This window comes from Ammospiza caudacuta, chromosome Z (assembly GCF_027887145.1).
Source record: "Ammospiza caudacuta isolate bAmmCau1 chromosome Z, bAmmCau1.pri, whole genome shotgun sequence".
Lineage (NCBI taxonomy): Eukaryota > Metazoa > Chordata > Aves > Passeriformes > Passerellidae > Ammospiza > Ammospiza caudacuta.
Genome location: NC_080632.1, coordinates 4,158,467 through 4,177,083, shown reverse-complemented (window position 1 = coordinate 4,177,083; position 18,617 = coordinate 4,158,467). Strand labels below are relative to the sequence as shown.

At 41.7% G+C, this 18,617-nt stretch overlaps 1 protein-coding gene across 1 annotated transcript in view; it reads right to left on the bottom strand.

The window, feature by feature from the left end:
- Positions 1 to 2,918: 2,918 nt before the first annotated feature.
- MARCHF3 (membrane associated ring-CH-type finger 3) overlaps positions 2,919 to 18,617 on the bottom strand; it is a 62,399-nt gene continuing 46,700 nt past the window's right edge. Inside the window, exons 5-6 of the mRNA XM_058823813.1 lie at positions 9,923 to 10,132; positions 2,919 to 4,979 (exon numbers count right to left, since the gene is read on the bottom strand). Coding sequence (XP_058679796.1) covers positions 4,821 to 4,979; positions 9,923 to 10,132 — 369 coding nt within the window. The 3' untranslated portion in view covers positions 2,919 to 4,820. The remainder of the gene's footprint in view (positions 4,980 to 9,922; positions 10,133 to 18,617) is intronic.

Below are 18,617 nucleotides of genomic sequence, written 5' to 3'. Positions count from 1 at the left end.
TACAGGATTCCTGTGTGATGAAAACGCTGTGATTAACCCCAAAGAAAAGCTGCGTTTGGGGCATCAGTAAGGCACATTACAGCTTAAGATGATTGACTGATAGAATTTTCCTACAATTAAAAATTAACTCTTGGATGTGTGTTTTTGTAGCGGTTCTGCACTTTTAGAACAAAAAATATTATTTTTGGCAAGCGAGTCTTACTTTCTGCATAATAATAGAAGCTATGGGATTAAACTGTGACATTGATTTCCCCTGCAACTGCAGCATCTTGTTTTTGAGGTTGGTTTGTTTTGTTGTTGCTCCTAAGGGCATTTTGTACATAGGATATCAACATTTGGTCTCTATTTTGACAAGTTTTATTGGGAAAGTATTTGGTACACCTAGAATAAAGAAAATTCCCTTTGGTTTTGTAATCTTTCAACACCAAAGGGAGGACAGAAGTAGCCTTGCCAGAAGTAAGTGTGGAGGAGAGGTTGTCAGCAAAAGATTCAATACCTGAACGAAGGTTAAGGAATGTAACCTGCTTTAAGATGTAACCCTTGATTTTTTTAAAAAAGCTGTCTCATTTGGAAATGCACATGAAACTTAAATTTGAAATGTGGAATAACACAGTGGATCAGTGAGATGTCACCATCAGTGTTGGGACGACCTCTGGTTATTATTTATCTCTATTGATCTGGGGTGTTCCAGATCAATAGAGATAAATAATAAATTTAAATTAAGTAAATTTAATTTACTTAATTTTGTAAGTAAATGTGGAGATAACACTAAATTGGATGTGCTGGAGGGCAGGAGAGCTCTGCAGAGGGGTCTGGACAGGCCAGATCCATGGCTGAGGGACAGCCAGGGGCAGTGCTGGGTCCTGCCCTGGGCTCACAACAACCACATGGAGCTCCAAGAAAGGTTTAAACTGGATATTAGGAAAAGTTTCTTCACTGAAGGGGTGGAATGGGATGCCTGGGGAGCTGATGGAAATATCATCCCCTGTGAGTTTTCCAACCAAACCTATGGGTGTGGCACCTGGGGACATGGTTTGTGGTCAACGTGGCGGTGCTGGACTCGATGCATCATCTTTTCCTACCTTAAAAATTGTGTGATTCTATGAGTTTGCCTTGTAGTTTTAAAGATACTTTTGAATTCCCAATAAATGGCAGTAAAGAGGAAGGGTTCAGTTCTGCTCGCAAGGAAAATGCTTCATTAATTCTTTAATTAACCAGTTCTGTGTTAAGTCGAGTGCCATCTCACAAAAAGTAGCAAATAAAGATGTTTAATTATTAACAGGCTTTTTTTTTGTTTGTTTTGGTTTTTTTTTCTTTTTTTTTTTTATTTCAAAGGGAGAGCTTTTTTGACTCTCTTAGTGCCTGAGTCTGTGCCAGTACCTGTTCTCAAACCTCTTTCCGCTGGTACCCATTGCATCAAAGGCCAGTTGCATTTATTGGCTCCAGGTCCCTTTTTGCAGAGTTGTCACTTTGCTCTGTGTGACTTTGTCCTGGTGCAAAGCTGGTTTAAATAAATGAAATGTAAAGCGCATTTTGAGGTCTCAGCCTGGCAGAACTGTTCAGTTGAGTAACGAAAAAAAAAACCCAAACAACACCAAAAACTGAATTATCTTTAATAACTGCTTCTGTTGTGACTTCCTTCCAGCTGAACAGAAAGCTGGGGTATTTCTCAATCTTCCTGTAATGTGATAGGCAAGTCCTGCAGGGGAAAGACTATATAAAAAAGTAAAACTTCCTCATTGTGCATTATATTCATCACACTGAATCAGAACAGGCTGCTTTTATCATTTGCAACTGAAAATATTGGCTCAAATATTGTTGAATACTGTTCCTTCCATGTAACTTCTTATCTAGAAAAGGAATGTAAATGACAAGGTCAGCTGCATGAGAAGAAAGCATAACGTTGCTGAGAGAGAAGTTGAATGACATTTTTAAAATACAAAAAGGTGGTCACTTACCCTGTCTTTAAATATGTTCTTTAATTAATTTTGTTTTTTAAGGAGAGCATAACAAAAATGTCATTGTACTACCAGGAGCTTTGCTGGCTGCAGCTTCTGCTGTGGCTAATTTTGTCTTTCATTTCTATTCAGACAGAAATGGGTGTTGCTGCTGTTGTAGAAAATATTCTGTAATCATTTTTCATTTTTTTTACTAATCTGCTGTAATCAGTTTTTAATGGAAATTTGGGCTTGGTGTGGCATCTACAGCATCAACTCCTGGAAGAAAAATCAGCTCCCATCTGGGAGATCCTTCTGTCTGTAAATCTTTAGAGCAGGAGTGGGATTAGGAGGTAACATCTCTCACCTCCCAGTTCTTCTTTTTTAGGGGAAAAAAGGAAGAATACAAGGATGCTTTTTTTTTTCATGAGTTTAATGCAATGTTAAGTGTCTGACTGGATTTTTCCAGTCACTTTTTTTTCCTCAAGAAAATCCATGGGACACTACTGTGACTTCACCAGACAGTTCTGCTGTGCTGCTGCATCAAGCACAGAAACTGGGTTAGTGATGTGTGTGCTGAACTGGACCATGCATTTTCCTCTCTATCTGCTTCAATATGCCTTCTTCAGGTAAGTAAAGATGTCTTTACACCGAAAAATAACAAACCAACCCAAACAAAAAACCAAAACCAAAAAACTAATTTAAAAAAATTGAAATAACACAGATGATCTGGGCCAAGCCACTGTGCTGATCTCTGTGCACAGACCTTGCAGCTTCACTTGAACAAATGTTTCCCTGAATGTTTTGCCCCTTAATTCCCTATCCACCCTGGTTTGTGGTTTCATGAGGCAAAGCCAACAATAGCACTCATTAAGAATAACAATTCTTTCAAAGAATTTGAGAGCGGTAATAGCGTTCAGAACAAAGCTTACCTAAAGTCTGTGTTGTAGGCATTAAAACACTGACAGCATCCTGACCCAGCTAGATTTGCTTTATTTCTTTACCCCTGGCCAGCAGATATTTATTTAAAATCTGGAATTCTGCATAAGTGAGTGTTCAGTCTTCATTCCAAATAATTATTTACCATTAGGAAGAAGTATTAAAATAAAAATAAAGCATTACAGGTTTTAGGCTATCACAGAGACTCTGATCTTATCTTCAGAGCCTTGTTTAGTTTTCTCAGGAAGAGAAGCATTTATTCACAGCCAAACATGAGCAACCCCAGCCTTGTCAGACTGATGAGTACAGATCTGCAGGTTCATGGCTTTCCTACACACCTTGGCTCGTTGTGTAAGTGCCTTTCTATTGGAATGAGGCTGTTATTGCTTTATATCCCCATGATTCTCCTATCCCCATGACTGACAGTCACAAAGAACATTGTTAAATAACATGCTCACAGCTAGACTGGTCCACAGACAGAATAAAGAAATTTAACAGATTTGGCTTTGTGTACAAAGTTTTTTCACCCCCACAGAGCACACACAAAACATCAGATAATTTCTTGTCTGATGGTAAATACCCATAATACCTTGAACTTTATGAATAACAAATTATTAGCCTTCCTGCTATGTCTTCCTTTTGATTTTCAGTTCCTGCAGTTTTTGGAAAACAAAGCGCATGGTGGTACTGCCATCCATGCACAATTCTAAGAAATTCATCTGCTCAGAAGGGCTCTGTATCAATTTCTAATTCTAGCAGCATTTGGCAATGAGGTTTTGCTAGTTATTTAAAATAAGTATGTCTCTTCTGGGAGTGAAGGATTGCTGAATGAATTAGGCATAAAACCAAGGGGAAGCAGATAAAGTCACCCAGGAATAAGGTCTGATTTTACACTCCAAATTCCATTTGGTCTCCATAGAAGACTGTGTTATTTAATATTTTTAATTTTTTTTTTTTTTTGGTCTCAGTGCTACCATGAGAGGTCAGGGTTTGCACACTCTCCCAAATCCTACCTGTCAAGCTGGAGTTTCTGCTGCTTTAAAATAATGCTGTTCTTCATGCAAGATGTGTCCCTGCTTCCTAAAACTTATCCGATGATCTCATTCATTATGCATGCAGAGCTTTCCCTACACAAAAGTAAGCTGTAGAGTTAAATTCAGCCTGGTATAAATGCAGGATATGTTGGCTAAGTTTGAATTCACACCAGCAGAATGTGCACTTCACTGAAGAATGTGGTGCTTCTTTGTGGAAAAGTAGAATATCTTTTTTTTTTTTTTCCTGAGTGCTATGTACTATAATACTTTTGACAGGAAGATTATTGCAATTTGTGTAATTTTTCTCTTGCGCATGCTAGAGTCATAACTGAAGAATCTTCCTGTCAGACCTTCCCTGCCAAATAGGAAACGGGTAATACAATTTTCCAATCACTTTGTAGCATTTAAATAATGTGCCAATTTGTAGAGCTCATTGCACACAGATTTTAATAATCAAAACATTGGTATAATGGACCTGCAGATAAAATCAAATGAGGAAATGCCATTGCTGCACTTTAGGAAGCAGAAATAAATATTTGTTACTGTCCAGCTGCCTAAAGAAACAGTACTGTAGGAGCAAGAAATCATGAAAACAAAGCACTTTTTAAACCTGTTTTGCATTGTTAATTACCATAGTTTAATACTTTAAACAATAAAAATGTTTGCATCACTCGATGATGCAACAATTAACATATTTGCAGAATCCATAGGGTCCCTGTTCACTAAACACGTTTGGCAGCTCAGCAAATGCCACAGATGCCTGCATCATCCACGACTTGAATTCTGACTGTGGTTTATCCCTCTGCACTCAGTCTGTAAATCCAAATTGCACATTCCTGGGTGCTGGGTGCCCGACCCCTACGGGTCTGAGGAAAAACAAACCTCCTTTAGTGTGCAGCTGCAGCCCAAATCACACGATTGTCTCCTTGGAGCTCCTTTTGAGGGGCTGCAGGCCCAGCAGGGACTGCTGGGTGGAGGGGCCGTGGGCAGATTTTGGGATGAGGAGCATCACCCGCTGATTGTTCCGACGCCACTCGTGGTACAGCCGGCAGTGGTACCTGAAGGACACCTGGGGACACAAGGGACACGAGCTGCCTTCAGTCACTGACACCCTGCGGGGGCCCTGACGGGGCTCCAGGTGCCTCCCAGTGGGACAGAATGGGTGAGAACTGCTGAAAAGAGAGAGCCACCATGCCCAAGCTACCAAAGCACAGGAGACAAGCAGCCTGTGACTGTTTTACCTCTCATTCCCCTTTTTTACCGCCTGAAAAATCAGACATCCCACCTCTGCCTTTCCCAGGAGCTGTTGGCATTGATGGAACAAGAATTTGGGACATCCTCTCTTGCCTCAGGTTGTTAAATTGACTAAGAATGTAATTGTTTGCAGGCAGATGAACACAGGTGTGTTTTACCTTGTAATACTTTACTGCTGAATGCACCAAAGTTGGGCTTGCACAGAGGCAATGAGCTGACAACGTGTGTGCCTCAATTTAGATTGTCTCTGGAAATTATTTTTTGTTGTGGTTGTTATCAGGTATTTCAGCCTTTATGCGGAAATATGTGGTTGCTGTGGAGATGCAAGGTAGCTTGGCCTCATGTTTTAAAAAATAGTTTACGACTTGTTTTAGTGGCAGCCAAGCATTGTGAGAGTTGTAGCTGGGTAAGAGGACTTGTATGTGCAGTTAAAAGAAAACAAACAAAAAACCAAAAAAAACCCCCACAAAAATACTAAGAACAAACTGTAAATTTTGAGAGAAATGTGCCAAGTGATGATTGTTTTCTTCTTGAGCTGTGGGCAGGAGTTGACCCATGCACTGTATCCTTTCCATACTGCAAAAAGAACTAAAGAAATGTACCTTTTAACTAAAGAAATGTACCTTTCAATTATGTCCTACAATGGCTAAAAAATACTTATTTTTTTTAATTAGATCTTTTTGCAGTTGTCTGAGGGAAACATATAAATCTTTGGTTTACTGAGCAGTTTTTTGTAAAGACATCTCTTCAGACTGATCCCCACAACTTTCAACCTCCTCTCCTCCCCCTGAAGGAAAGTATCCTGCATCTTTCTCTTTCTGTGGAGCAGTGTGTGTGAAGGAATATGAGAAATCTTTTCTCAAAATACACTGCAGGAGGAGCAGAAATCACTTGGAGTTGTGAGGAGGGTGAAAACACCCCAACACCTGCAAAGGGATGCCCTGTAAAATGCAGTGACAGCTTCAGGAGAGTGAACTGGAGCTCAGGTTGGGTTTTCAAGCAGCACAACATGAGGTTCTTTGAGTAATAGCTGCAGTGTTAAACTAGGTATGTATGTTATACAAGAGAAAGCAAAGTTTAAAAATTTAAATTAAAATTAAATTACTTTTAAAAGTAAAATTTAAATATAAAATCTTAGTCTAAGTAAGAATCCCCTTTTGGTGTCTGGAGTTTTCTTCTTGGGAGGACCAGGTGCCTTTTTCGGTGGGTGTTAAAAATACAGAGTAAAAAGCAACAGTGTTTTATGGATAACTTGTCTGTTTTAGAGGGAGGGATAAAACACCTTCTGGGATGCTAAAAATAACAGCCCTGCTGCTGCTGCTCACTGCTCACTGGGACAAACATGCTGTGTAAATAATCTGTATGCCAGCTTTTGCCTCCACAGAAGGAAGGCTGATTTACTGGAAGTAAAACAAAGTTTTAGTTCTCTTCATTTCCCCAGGACCTAAAGGAATATTGTGTCATCTTGTGTGTAATTTACCCCGCAGCTCTGAACCTATTCCCTGCACAGCCATAGCTGCGTAACAGGATTCTCCCACTCCTGAAAGTGACAGGGCATGTGCTGCTGAAGAATTCGATGAAATTAACACTTTTCTGTGTGTGGGACCATTCCTTCCTGCACACAAGGGGAGCCTGGAGCCCTCCCCGAGGCAAACCCAGGCTGGGGCTTTCCTGCCTCACTGAAAGGAAAGTTATTTTGCCTCCCAGCTCCAATTATTTGGTGATTCACTCCCATAAAGGCCTTCCTTGCCTTGTCCTTCTCAAGTGAATACAGTGCTCCCTTAGCCCATCCATCTCCTACTGCCTCAAATAACAATTTTAAATGGAATTACAGCTGTCCACAAGTGAGTGAGCATCAAAGATACTGAATTTTTATTAAATCAACCAAGGTATGTATTTATATAAGGCTCAGTATCACTAGCATGTTCTCAAAGAGCTAATAGCACATTTTCCTGTGTGCTTTAGAAGGGGTAAAATTTTTAAAGTGAATGTAAGGGATTTTTGCCTCTTAGTCTGCAAATGCAACACCCAGGGATAGGGACCAAAGTTGGGATGCTGCATTAGTCTTAATAAACAAGATTGTGTCATGGCTGAATTAAATCCACCTGAAAAAATGCCTTTTACCACTTCCAACAATTTGGTGATGGTGAATTAAGTGTGCTAGGTAAATTGTTCAGCATTTTGGTTTCCAAGACAGCCACACACAAAGCAAATTTGAACAATATTTGCTTGCATACCAGGCACATCTACACCCAGCACTTCAGGAAAAACAAGTGTGGCCTCACTGCTGGAGTATGTGGCCTGTCTCAGGAGAGTGCTGCTGCCTCACAGAAAAGCAGAAAACAGAAAAAAAGATGAACTGCACGAGGCTGAGACAAAGCTATGAGCTTCCCCTCCTGCCTGCATTCCTCCGTGGGTGAGACAGTGTTCACAAATGTGCAAATGAGATTTCCCTTTCACAGCTTTCTTGGAGATACTCGTGAGGAGGTGTGGGGTTTGTGTGCTCCCCTCACACCCCTTTCTCCTCGGGGATCAGCACAGGGAGCGTTTCTTTCTCCACCAATACAGTTTTTTTTTTTTAAGGTGGCTCCTCCTCAGCAGCTTACACAGGTCCAAATCTGCTGGAAGGGATCTGGGTATTTATGGACGTAGCCAGTGAGGGGCAGAGCTCTGTGCTGGCCCTGCGAGATGTGGCCATGCCACGGTGTCCTGGCTTGACTATATGATGCTTTTATCCCCAGTTGTCATGTTCTGTTTGTGCAGAATAATGAGTTTTGCACCTTTAAGACTTGTTCCAAGAGTAAAGGAGGGGAGAGAAGACGCAGCAGTTTGTTTTCAGACACTGCACTCACTCCTCCACGTTCCTGCTCCTGGACTGTGATGTCTGCAGATGGACAGACAGCAGGACAGAGCTCTCCTTTGCTTTTAGTTAGTTTTAGCCAACTGAGGCAAAGAAGTTCTCTGGACTGTGGGGTTTTTTTCCATTTTCTTTGGCCCTGTTCAGACCTGCTCTGGCCTGAACACCAGAAGAGCACCGGCAGCTCGCACCTGAGGCCCACCAGGCCGGGCCTGGGCCGCGGCATTTCCAGCACCCCTGGGACTGACAGCAGACTGAGTGAGCTGAGCCACAGCCCAAGGAGGGGACTCTGTGAGTTTGTCTGTCTTTTGGAGCAGCAAGGGGTTTTATTGATTGCTTAATAAACAGTTTTTTCTACTTTTCTCCAAGGAGGTATTTTCTCCTGGCCCGGTTGGTAGACAGGCCGCTTGAATCTGCTTTCCTAGAGGAACCCCTTTGGGGGTTCTCTCCCAAATTTGCTCTGAATCAGGACACATATATGGGCAGGTTGGGCTTTTCCTCCCCAGCAGCACAGCCTGGCACCATCTGAGTGCATTGCTGCATGCGCTCCCCGTCTGCACCCACCCTGCTCTTCCCACTGCACAAAAAGAGGTGTGAAATGTCAAACACAGCATTAACCTGGGGTTCTCAGGGAGCTGCTACACCATGACTTGATAAACACCCATTTTGGCAGCTGTCCCCTGTGTTCCCCTCATTTCTGCTGGGCCAGCTGCCTGTCAGTGCACTGGGGCCAGTAAATTATCTCAATTCAACACCTTGACAGAACAAGTGGCTCTCAGGATGGATTGGCATTAGAGTGACTCATGCTGGGGTGCAGGATGCAATTTAACGTGCACTGGAAAAGCAGCTCTGTTTTTACAGACCTGGGCAAGTGTGTGTTCTGACTTCCCCCACATCCAACACTTCTGAATTGTAAAATTGGCAAGATGTTGCATTAGAATTAAATCTGAATTCTCTGTGACAGCCAAGTTGTTCACCTAAATCTATTTTTTGTGTGTGTGTGCTGTGTCTTCATTCTTTGCACATCACTTTTGATGAAACTCCATCCTGTAGTGTGGATTCTTTGGGGTTTTAATGTTAAGGTTGGCATTAAACATGTGATATGGTATTTTTTGTTTGGACTCAGATGGTTTTTAGTTTTTATCTGTATTACAGTCCCACAAACTGAGAGTTCTATAGTACTTCACTCTAACTAAAAATGGAGCTGTATCTCTCCCTTTACAAGGCTTCTAAGGATAAACTGTCTAATTAAGGAATTACATCTATATTATTTTTACTTTTAACTTAATAACTGACTACTTGTGGTCTGCAATGTGGACTTTTTTATCTAATTACAAAATACTACCTAAACTCATGAAGAAGAAGGTGAAGAAGAAGGACAAGTCTTCACCCTAAAATCTCCATCTGGTTTTATATATATTACTATATTCTAAAACTTTAAGTTCTCTGCTATGAGATATTACACACTTTTATTCATACTATACTTTCATAATCCCAGTTCTATCGTTCCATTTTGGAAGCCTTCTCCATGGCTTCAGGTGAAATGCAGTGTTCTCTGCGGGTCAGTGCCTGTCAGCACAGAAAGTCCAAATTCTCAGCATCCAGGGCCCCAACACTGCAGCATCTGTCTTGAACTCCCCCGTGCTGCTTCCCTGCCTCCCTCCTTGCTGTCCCCACTGGTATTTGGCATTTGAGAATCCTTACCCCAAAACAAACTGTCTTTCTGGTGTCCCAGGGAGCCTGAATGGTGTGGAAACAAGAGGTTTCTTGCAGGTGCAGTCCGCACTCACCAGCACAGGGGGCAAACAGAAGCAAAGCTCTACGCCACCGCGCTCTGTGCGCCTCATTTTCCTGTTTTTGCCCTTTTCCCCTGTGATTTACACAAACCCCCTGACACTTACCAGGGTCCAAAAGAGGTAAATAGTGAAGAGTGCCACAGTGAGTGCAATGAGGCCAACAGCTTCCAGCCTACTGCTAAAGTGCAGGTGGTCCACGGCTCCTCGCAGGCACAGCCAGCCGGAGACGGTGGCCAGCGGGGTGATGAACAAGAAGCACACCATGTCCCCAAAGAGAGTCCTCTTCTCGTGCTGGGGGCCCGGGTTCCTCAGCCACTGCACAGGCACAACACAGCCAAGGCACGTGTCAGCACAGGGAGGATTTATTTTACCCCCAGCTCAAGCACAAACCCAACCCTTGCAGGACTGAAGGCAGATGTGGCTTTCGGCGTCCCCCAGGGATGCCTCTCATGGATCTGTAGGTTTCTAATGTATAGCTCTATAGTACTTTTCTATAGTTCCTCCAGAACTCTACAAATATTTACACTAAAAATGTTGAAAGCAAATCTAATTGCGTCAAATCTGATCCCTTGCCCTTCTGAAACACCCTTGGAACCCCAAGAAGTAGAGTTCCTGCGTTCTCTGGAATTGGATTTTTATGTTAATTTTAAATACACGGGGAGAAATCAGTCTAGAACTTTTAAAATGTATTTTTTATGTTAACTTTAAATACATGGGAAGAAATCAGTCTAAAACATTTTAAACATTTCTCCCTGTCACCCTGTGTATAAGAATCAAATCTTTTGGTGCAATTACACTTCTGGCAGCCTTTCTAAATCCAGTAATGCAGCTGCCATCAGGAATGTTTTTAGTTTATAAAGATTGAGCCTGAGCCTTTTAGTGGCTGGAGGTTTTTAACTAAAAGATTCTTTTTAGGAAAGGTATGTATGTGATTATTGTATTAATCATGATACCTTTAAATCTGTGCATAGATTAATTAATAAGGCAATTAAAGGAGTGGTCTTGGTTGAAAGGAAAGGGAGAAATGTTGGAATGTTGGGGGGCACAAGAGAGATGATGGACTTTGGACCTGGTTAACATAAGAGATTTGATAACATCATGCCTTGGCAAAAGCAAACAGAGCTTTGAGGATTGTGAGAAGATTCAATCAGACCAGTTTGCCAGAAAAAGAAAATTACACCATCTCTGCAAGCAAGAGATGTTTAAAATGCATAAGTTTTTTTTATGTGATCTTTAACCCGATCATTATAGTGAAACATTATTAGCCTCCCTAAAATAGTATATAAATGTTTGTATCCCGGAATACATCAGGTTCTGATCACCAAATCAGACTTCCCTGTCTCTCTCCATCACCGACAGTTTCCCTGCCCTCTCTCACATTTCAGAATAAGAAGCCAACCATTTCTAACAGGTTCTTGGAATTCTCTTTAGCCTCACTCTCAAGAAGAGAACTTTTAACCAGGAAACCTTGTTTGTCACCAGAATTTGAGGGGCATAACAAAATGTAGGGCAAACAACCCCCTGGACCAACTCCAAGGGACAGACCCCAGGGCAACAGGTCTCTTATTGCATTCACCTGCTAAATATACGAATTAATTAACCTTATTATTAGTAATACTAATTAATTTTTAAAATTGTAGAAATCCTGTATCACTCACTTGCATAAGTACACTTTGTGCACCTGAAAGTTTTCATTAAAGAACTGCTTTTTATCTTACTACTCTTAATATTGTTTTCCTTTGTATTTTAGGCAACACTAGAGACCTGAATTTATCCCCCTTGCTTCCTGCTGATGTCCACATTTATCTGTACCCACCATGTCATTTATTCAGCTGTGGTAAAGGCTGCCTTGAGAAATGTTTTATGTATTGCAGCCCCTAGCATTTGCCCACTGGCTTCTTTGAAAAACTCCCTTCTTAATATGTAAACGTGCAGAAAATATTTTAACATTTCCCATGCTATTTTAGGAATTTTTTTTTAACATTCTGCTCATAACATTTGCAAAGCCATTTTCAAGTTGTTTTCAGATACCCCCACATTTGAGCAGAGTTCAATGCACACAAGGTTATTTTTATTAAGAGGGCATTAATCTTGAGAAACAAAGTGCCTGAAAGTCAACTGCTGAAGCAAAGGTTAGGGTTGAACAGCTATCAAGCCCACACACCCACATTTCTATAAACAGGATTTGAGATAGCAGAGGTGAAAGAAGTTCCTACAACAGTACATTGAGGTCTTCTAATTAAAAAAAAATAAAATAAACCAGGCCAAACCTCATCACACAAGTCAATATTTGAACAGGAAAACTATCCAGCCCTGTACTTTTTGCCAATGTGAGGTGTAGGGTTGGGTCAAACCTGTTCTGCAGCATCCTTTTATGGGTTTTTGGGGCCAGCAGAACCAGATGAGGCTCATGCATCCCTAAACACTTTGGTTCTCTTATTTCTGCAAGTGGGTTACACATTGGCAGCAGAAGTCCTGTCTCATGTACAACTCAGGAATTTACAACACAAAAAATACGTTCATAAATTTTTTTTTCCTTTTTTTCTTTTTATTCAGGATGTAGGCTTTTAATTTGCTTGAACACTTCTGAAGTGCTAAGGAAGCGCAAAGCACTTTAAACCAGCTACGTATTACTGTGAGCAAGAAGTTTTAAGAGAAGATGCCAATTAAAGAGGGAGGCTCAAAACTGGTTTTTCCCTCTCCTTAAGGAGGAAAGATAGTAACCAGCTGTGGTCAGTTGACCCCAAGAAGCAGCTAAGCCCCAGCACAGCCATTTCCTCCATCCCATCAGTATGAGGAGGAGAACAGCGATAGGCTACAAGCAGAGTTTTCTTCAGCAGAGCTGAAAATAAATGGACACACATTTACATTTGAACAGCTTTTTATTTTACTGTTGCTTTAAAGGGAATGCTAAAAAGTGAGTAAAAGTCTCACACTACTTTCCTTGGAGCTTTGTATCCATTTACTTAAAAACAGCACCAAGGGTTTATGCACAACAGCTCCAGGTTATATCTGGTTGCTTCTGAGAAGACTGATTGCAGCCTTCCCCTTGTTTTCCATTTCCAGGAGTCCCTGCAATGTGAAACCACCAAAAAACCAAGAGGAGCTGAAAGCACTTGATAGCAGAGATTGTGCTTTTAAAGGCTTTAAAGACTGCAAAAAAAAAAAAAAAAAAAAAAAACAAAAAAAAACTTTTGTGAAAAGCAATTGTTTGAAAGGTGGCCTGAAAGAGAAATGCTGGGCATTTGTTCACTTCTCCTTGACCTCAACAGGAATTGGAGGTGTTCACCTCTTTCCCAGGACAGACTTCAAAATTTTGGCACCTGTGCCACTGAGGTAGTGCAAGAAATAGTTCCCAGTTCAGAGCAAGGAGGAAGAACATCAGGAATGCAGGGAGGGAGCACAAATGTCAAGGCATGTGCTGCTATCTCCACCCTGTGACTGTCACTACACACAGTGCAGTGCACCTGAATTAAGGCAGCATTTCTCACTGTGCTATCAAACCTGATTGAAAGTTTGAAAGATTAAAATGGTGTGGAGCTGCTTCACAGGCTGAAGGCTGCCTGCTCCTGATGCCCTGTGGCACACGAACAAAGAGTCAAACCCAAGCAATTCAAATATTAGATGAGGCTGTGACAGGCAAGAGCAGTATTAAATAATAAATAAAGCCATCACAATTCTGCATTCCAACCTCAAAAAGCCGGAAGGATTTCATTAGCTAGCTCTGAAGTATGAGTCAAAAGCAAGATTAGGCAATTTCAGTGGTTGTACAGATTTCAGTCACAGCATTTATTTTTCTCCTGAAGCAGTGCACACCTTCTTCTAAATCTGCTTCTTTTTCTAGGTCTCAGTCATTTGTTTTGGGAATGGAATGGGCACTGTCAAGTTACTTTATAGCTAAAAAGCCAAGTCAGCAGATCCTTTTGTGCAACTCATACCCACACAGGGATCCTAACAAAGCCCTGAGCTGATTAATTGCTGTGGCAGTATGGTATGGACTACCCTGCTGGCCAAGAACGAGATGCAAGACCAGATGAAGCTGTCAGATCTGCACTGTGACACCCTGAAATCTGTCCTATTAAAATGTGTCAATGTGCCCAATTATTTCTGCAATAAATCCAGACTCAGACTGATAATTTCCATTTAGGGGAGCGGGAAAGATATAAAAAGGGTCATGTTTGAATTAAAATGCTGGCCTGCCTGGATTTTTGTGAAGTGAAATCTTAAAGTGATCAGTGTTCCCTGTTCCTGATCCACTGGTAACTGCAGCTGGAGTAGCAAGACATGAAATGACTTCAGCTATGGCAGCAAAAATTATTTCAAGAAATTTAAGCACAGCACGTGATGCAAAACCCAATCTTGGCTCATGACTGAGACAAGCTAAGAAATCCTTTGAGGATCCAGAACTTCAGAGAGATGGGGGTTAACATTTATCTCCACAAAGTCACTCTCTAAATGCATCTTGGAGAAAGCCAGAAGGGAGAACTGAAGTTAAAGTGCTGCTTAAGGTGAGGGACAAGGTTGGCTTAAGAATAGATGGATAACTGCTGTCCCCAAATAAATTTAAGATAATAATCAGAAAAAACATCCTCATCTTTCAGAGGATCCTGCTCTGGAGCAGCCTCCAAAGAGCAGCTTAGGCTAAAACCCTTAAAAGCTGACAGAGTTCTGAGAAGGAGGTTGCTCACATACTGAAAGAGATCTTTTATATACTGCATTTGACTTGACAAAACACTGTGAACACACCTGGGGCTCCTCCACCCCACACATAAAGATTTGCTGCAGTCACTTCGCAAAGCAGGGATGAAATTGGAGGAGGAAATCATTGGAGTAAGCAGCAGCCAAGGACCAGAACACCTGGAGAGGCTCAGGCTCCCTGAATTTATCTATCCTAACCAAAATGAGCTGCCAGCAGAGTGCTGCTGTAAAACACCTCCACCATTCTGAGCTGCCTCACCACTGCCAAAGGCCAAACCCTGGAAGTACTCATCTCTGCAGGTCTAACTTCAATTAGATGACTCACAAATGTAAAAGTAAAGTGTGTGCACAGTGTTTTTCCTGATCAGGTCCTAAGGCTACCATCTGTTTCTGCTGGCGAGCCCCTTTTGGTTCAGTTAATTTTCCTTGGAGAAGTTATTTTAAACATTTCTGGAGTTTCTGGGCATACAGGAAGGAATTATCTCCCCTAAATGCATTGTCCTTTGAGCCAAAAATAGCTCATTGCACATCAAAACTTATCAGTTCATTTTGTCGTTTTCACGCTGATGGCTCAGCAGTGAGTTCTGGTGGAAGCAGGCTGTACACAAGCTGAAATGATGGAAATTACTGTGTTTTCTGGTTTCTGACACCAATGGGAGCATTTTGCCTTGGGCTATAAGCAGAGAAAGGCTGATATTTCCTCTGTTTTCCAAAGAATAGTTCTCTGGAATGAAAAACATTTTTAAAGATCAGGAGGACCATTGCTCCTCCATTTATTGCTCCTCCTCCTCCCATTTACTGCCCATCCCTAAATACTGCATCCGAGCACATTTTTTTTTGACACAATTTTTACTTGAAATATCCATTTTAAGATTTTTCAGTGAAATGTTTTGATACCTGGCTTAACTACATCTAACTAAAAAATAAAATATTCCAGACTAGAATGGAATATATGCTTGTTTTCAGGGTCATGAAAGATTTTGGGTGACTTGAAAATTTCCCAGGTTAATGTTTTGCCAAGGAAAGCACACATTTGACAATTACATTTTTGGCAGAAAAAAAAATATTTATGCTCCAGTTTTTGGGTCTCCTCCTTATATCAAACATTCTGTTACTGACACATTGATATTGTCTTTAGTAGGTGCCTTTAGAAAGGCCATGGTGACAGCTCACAGAGATGTTTCTTTGGTCTCAAAGAGTGGAATCAAAATTATTTGATCTCTGTAATGCTATTGTGCCAATATCGTGGACTCTTTGTAAATGAGTGTGCTCTTATTTAAGTTTGACCCCTATTTTAACTCAAATTGCAGGAAATGTGGATTTTAAATGGATGTCTCAGTGAGGCAAGGCTTCTTTTTGAGCTAGTAAATAATTTTTTTATTATTCTGCCTCTGAAAGGGGGAAAGGGGGAAGATTACATTTTCCATTGTAAGGACGGTGTATGATAAAACTTTGATTTTTGTTTAGTTTTGTTTTCTGGAAAGGGCAAATCACAGCACAGACAGCTACACCTAGGGCTGGTTCCTCAGTGTGAGGAGATCACCACAGGCTGTTGTTGCTGTCACACCACAACTCAATTTTCAATTTAGACCTTGGGTCACTTGCCAGCTGAAAAACAGGAGCAAGAAATTGGGCAGGGAAGGCAAGAGACCAGCATGGGACAGTGGGGACCTGCTGGCCAAAGGAAAGAAGCAAATAAATGCACAGGCAATGAAAGCAAGGACAGGTGACCTGGGAAGAGTCCAAAGGTGAAATTCTCTGAGAGGTTGTGGAGAGTTGGGGTCAGGAGGGCCAAGGTGAAGCTGGAACTGAACCTGGAAAGGGAGAAAGAGCACCAGGACATTCTAGAGCCTCATTAAACACAGCAGGAAGGCCACAGGAGGTGTTTCCCCACTCCAAACAGCACTGGCAGGCAGGGGACGGGCACGGGGAGAAGCCTGAGGTACCCAAGAGCTTTTTCACCCCAGCCTCCAAAGGGAGCCTCTCCTCCCAGCCCTCCAGTGACGGAGAGCAGGATGGGCCTGGGGAGCAAAGGCTCTGCCCTGGGAGGGAAGATCCTGCTCAGGGCCAGCTGAGGAGCCTGGAAATGCTCAGCTCCGAGGGACCTGGTGGGATGGAGTCCAGGGTCCCCAGGGAATTGGCTGGGGGAGCTGCCAAGCCACTGTCCCTGGCACTGGAAATGTCCTGGCAGTCAGGAGAGAGCTGAAAAAAGGGAAATATTGCACCTGCCTTCAAAAAGGGTGGGAGGGAAGAGCCTGGGAACACCCAGCTGAATTCCCCTCTGTGCCTGGGGAGCTGATGGGACAGACCCTCTGGAAGCTCTGCTGAGGGTCCTGGAGCTCAGGGAGGGGATTTGGGGCAGCCAGCACAGGGACAATTCCTGCCTGACCAGCCCAGTGGCCTTGTCTTGATGAGGTGACCACACCAGTGCACAAGGGAAGGGCTACAGATGTCATTTATCTGGATTTCTGCAAAAAGAGTCTCCCAGAACAGCCTTCTGTCCAAACTGGGGAGGATGGATTTGATCATGGACTGCTGGCAGTGCCCAAGGCCAGGTTGGACATTGGGGCTTGGAGCAGCCTGGGACAGTGGGAGGTGACCCTGCCATGGCTTTAAGGTCCCTTCCAGCCCAAACCATTCAGTGATTCTCATACAAAAAGCCCCACCAGGCAGCATTAAATACACTGGTTCATAGATGTGGTTTCATGTTTCTGGGTTACACACACTCAGCTTCTAAAAAAGGATTAGTAATTCTCTGGCAGTGAAAACAAAGAGCACAGCTTGCTAAATGGCACTATAAAAATCTATGAAATGTCTAGCAGGTCAAATTACACAATAGTATAGTTTTTTAACATTAGTGTGGCTCACTGCTGTTCTGTTTTCCTACTAGCCACTTTTAATTTACAGTTCTGGAGATGGTTGTATCAGTTAAAAGATTTCAGGATGTATCAAGAAAAAAAAGATTTTGTGGAACTATGGGAAAAGCTATGTGTCTTTCTATCTGTATTTGCAGTGCTCTCATTCTGTTTTGGATAACTGTATTCTCAGTTAGGCAGACAAATATATATGCATTCAAGACAATCAACAAAAACCACATATCGCATTTTAAAACAAAAGCAAAGCAGATTTGCTACTGGCAAAACTTATTTCAAGACATTGTAAATGTCCTGATCTACAATTTCAAATTTATGGGAAGCAAAGACATGATAGATAATAAATTCTTGATAGGTCTACAAATACAGATGCAATAAATCTTACCACTTCTATTTTCCTAGGAAATGTAAACTTTGACTGGCTCCTGTCAGTGCTAGGAAATGCTGCCAGCAGGAAGGACAGAGATAGATGACAACTGGGCAGTTCAGGACAATTTTATAGGACCATGATGTCCAAAGAAAAGTCACCAAACCCATTATCTGAAACAGAAGAAGCTGTGCCTTTGGAAACTCCAGCATCTTTCCCCCATCTTGCTCATTATAGAACCAAATCTGATTGTTCAGTTCCTTTCTCCTGGGAACTTTCCTCGAGTATTTCTTGCCCTTGATTGTTATAAATTTAGGGATGAGCAGTTACAGATGTGATGGTTTGAACTCCTCTGTTCACTGACAAGTAATTTAAATTTTTATTTTTTTACGGGGAGTGGGTTGCTGTTGTTTGCACTCTTGCTGCCAGTACTATAAGAAAGATTTGTGCATTGTAGCAAATCCTTGCTGCAGGGAACATAAAACAGCTACCTAATTTCTCTTTAAAGGAGAAAGAGCATTCTCATTTGGTCCCTGGATTTCACTCCATTAGGAATATAAATAGATCAAAAAAAATGGATCTTGGAGAGTTTATGGTTTTAAATCTGTGCTGGGGAGTTGTTTTTGGTTTTTTGGGTTTTTTTTTGTTTTGTTTTGGGTTTGTTTTGTTTTGTTTTGTTTTGTTTTGTTTTAATACCAGCTTTAACTCATACATACTTATACTGAAAATCTACGTCTGCTTCCAATTCTCCCTGTGTGAGTTGGTCTTAGGGGGATTATTTTCATAGCCAAAGATAACTATGTACAAAAATGTCTCTATCACCTTGCCCTTTTAATCTGCCCTTTTTGGGTCAAGAAAGGAA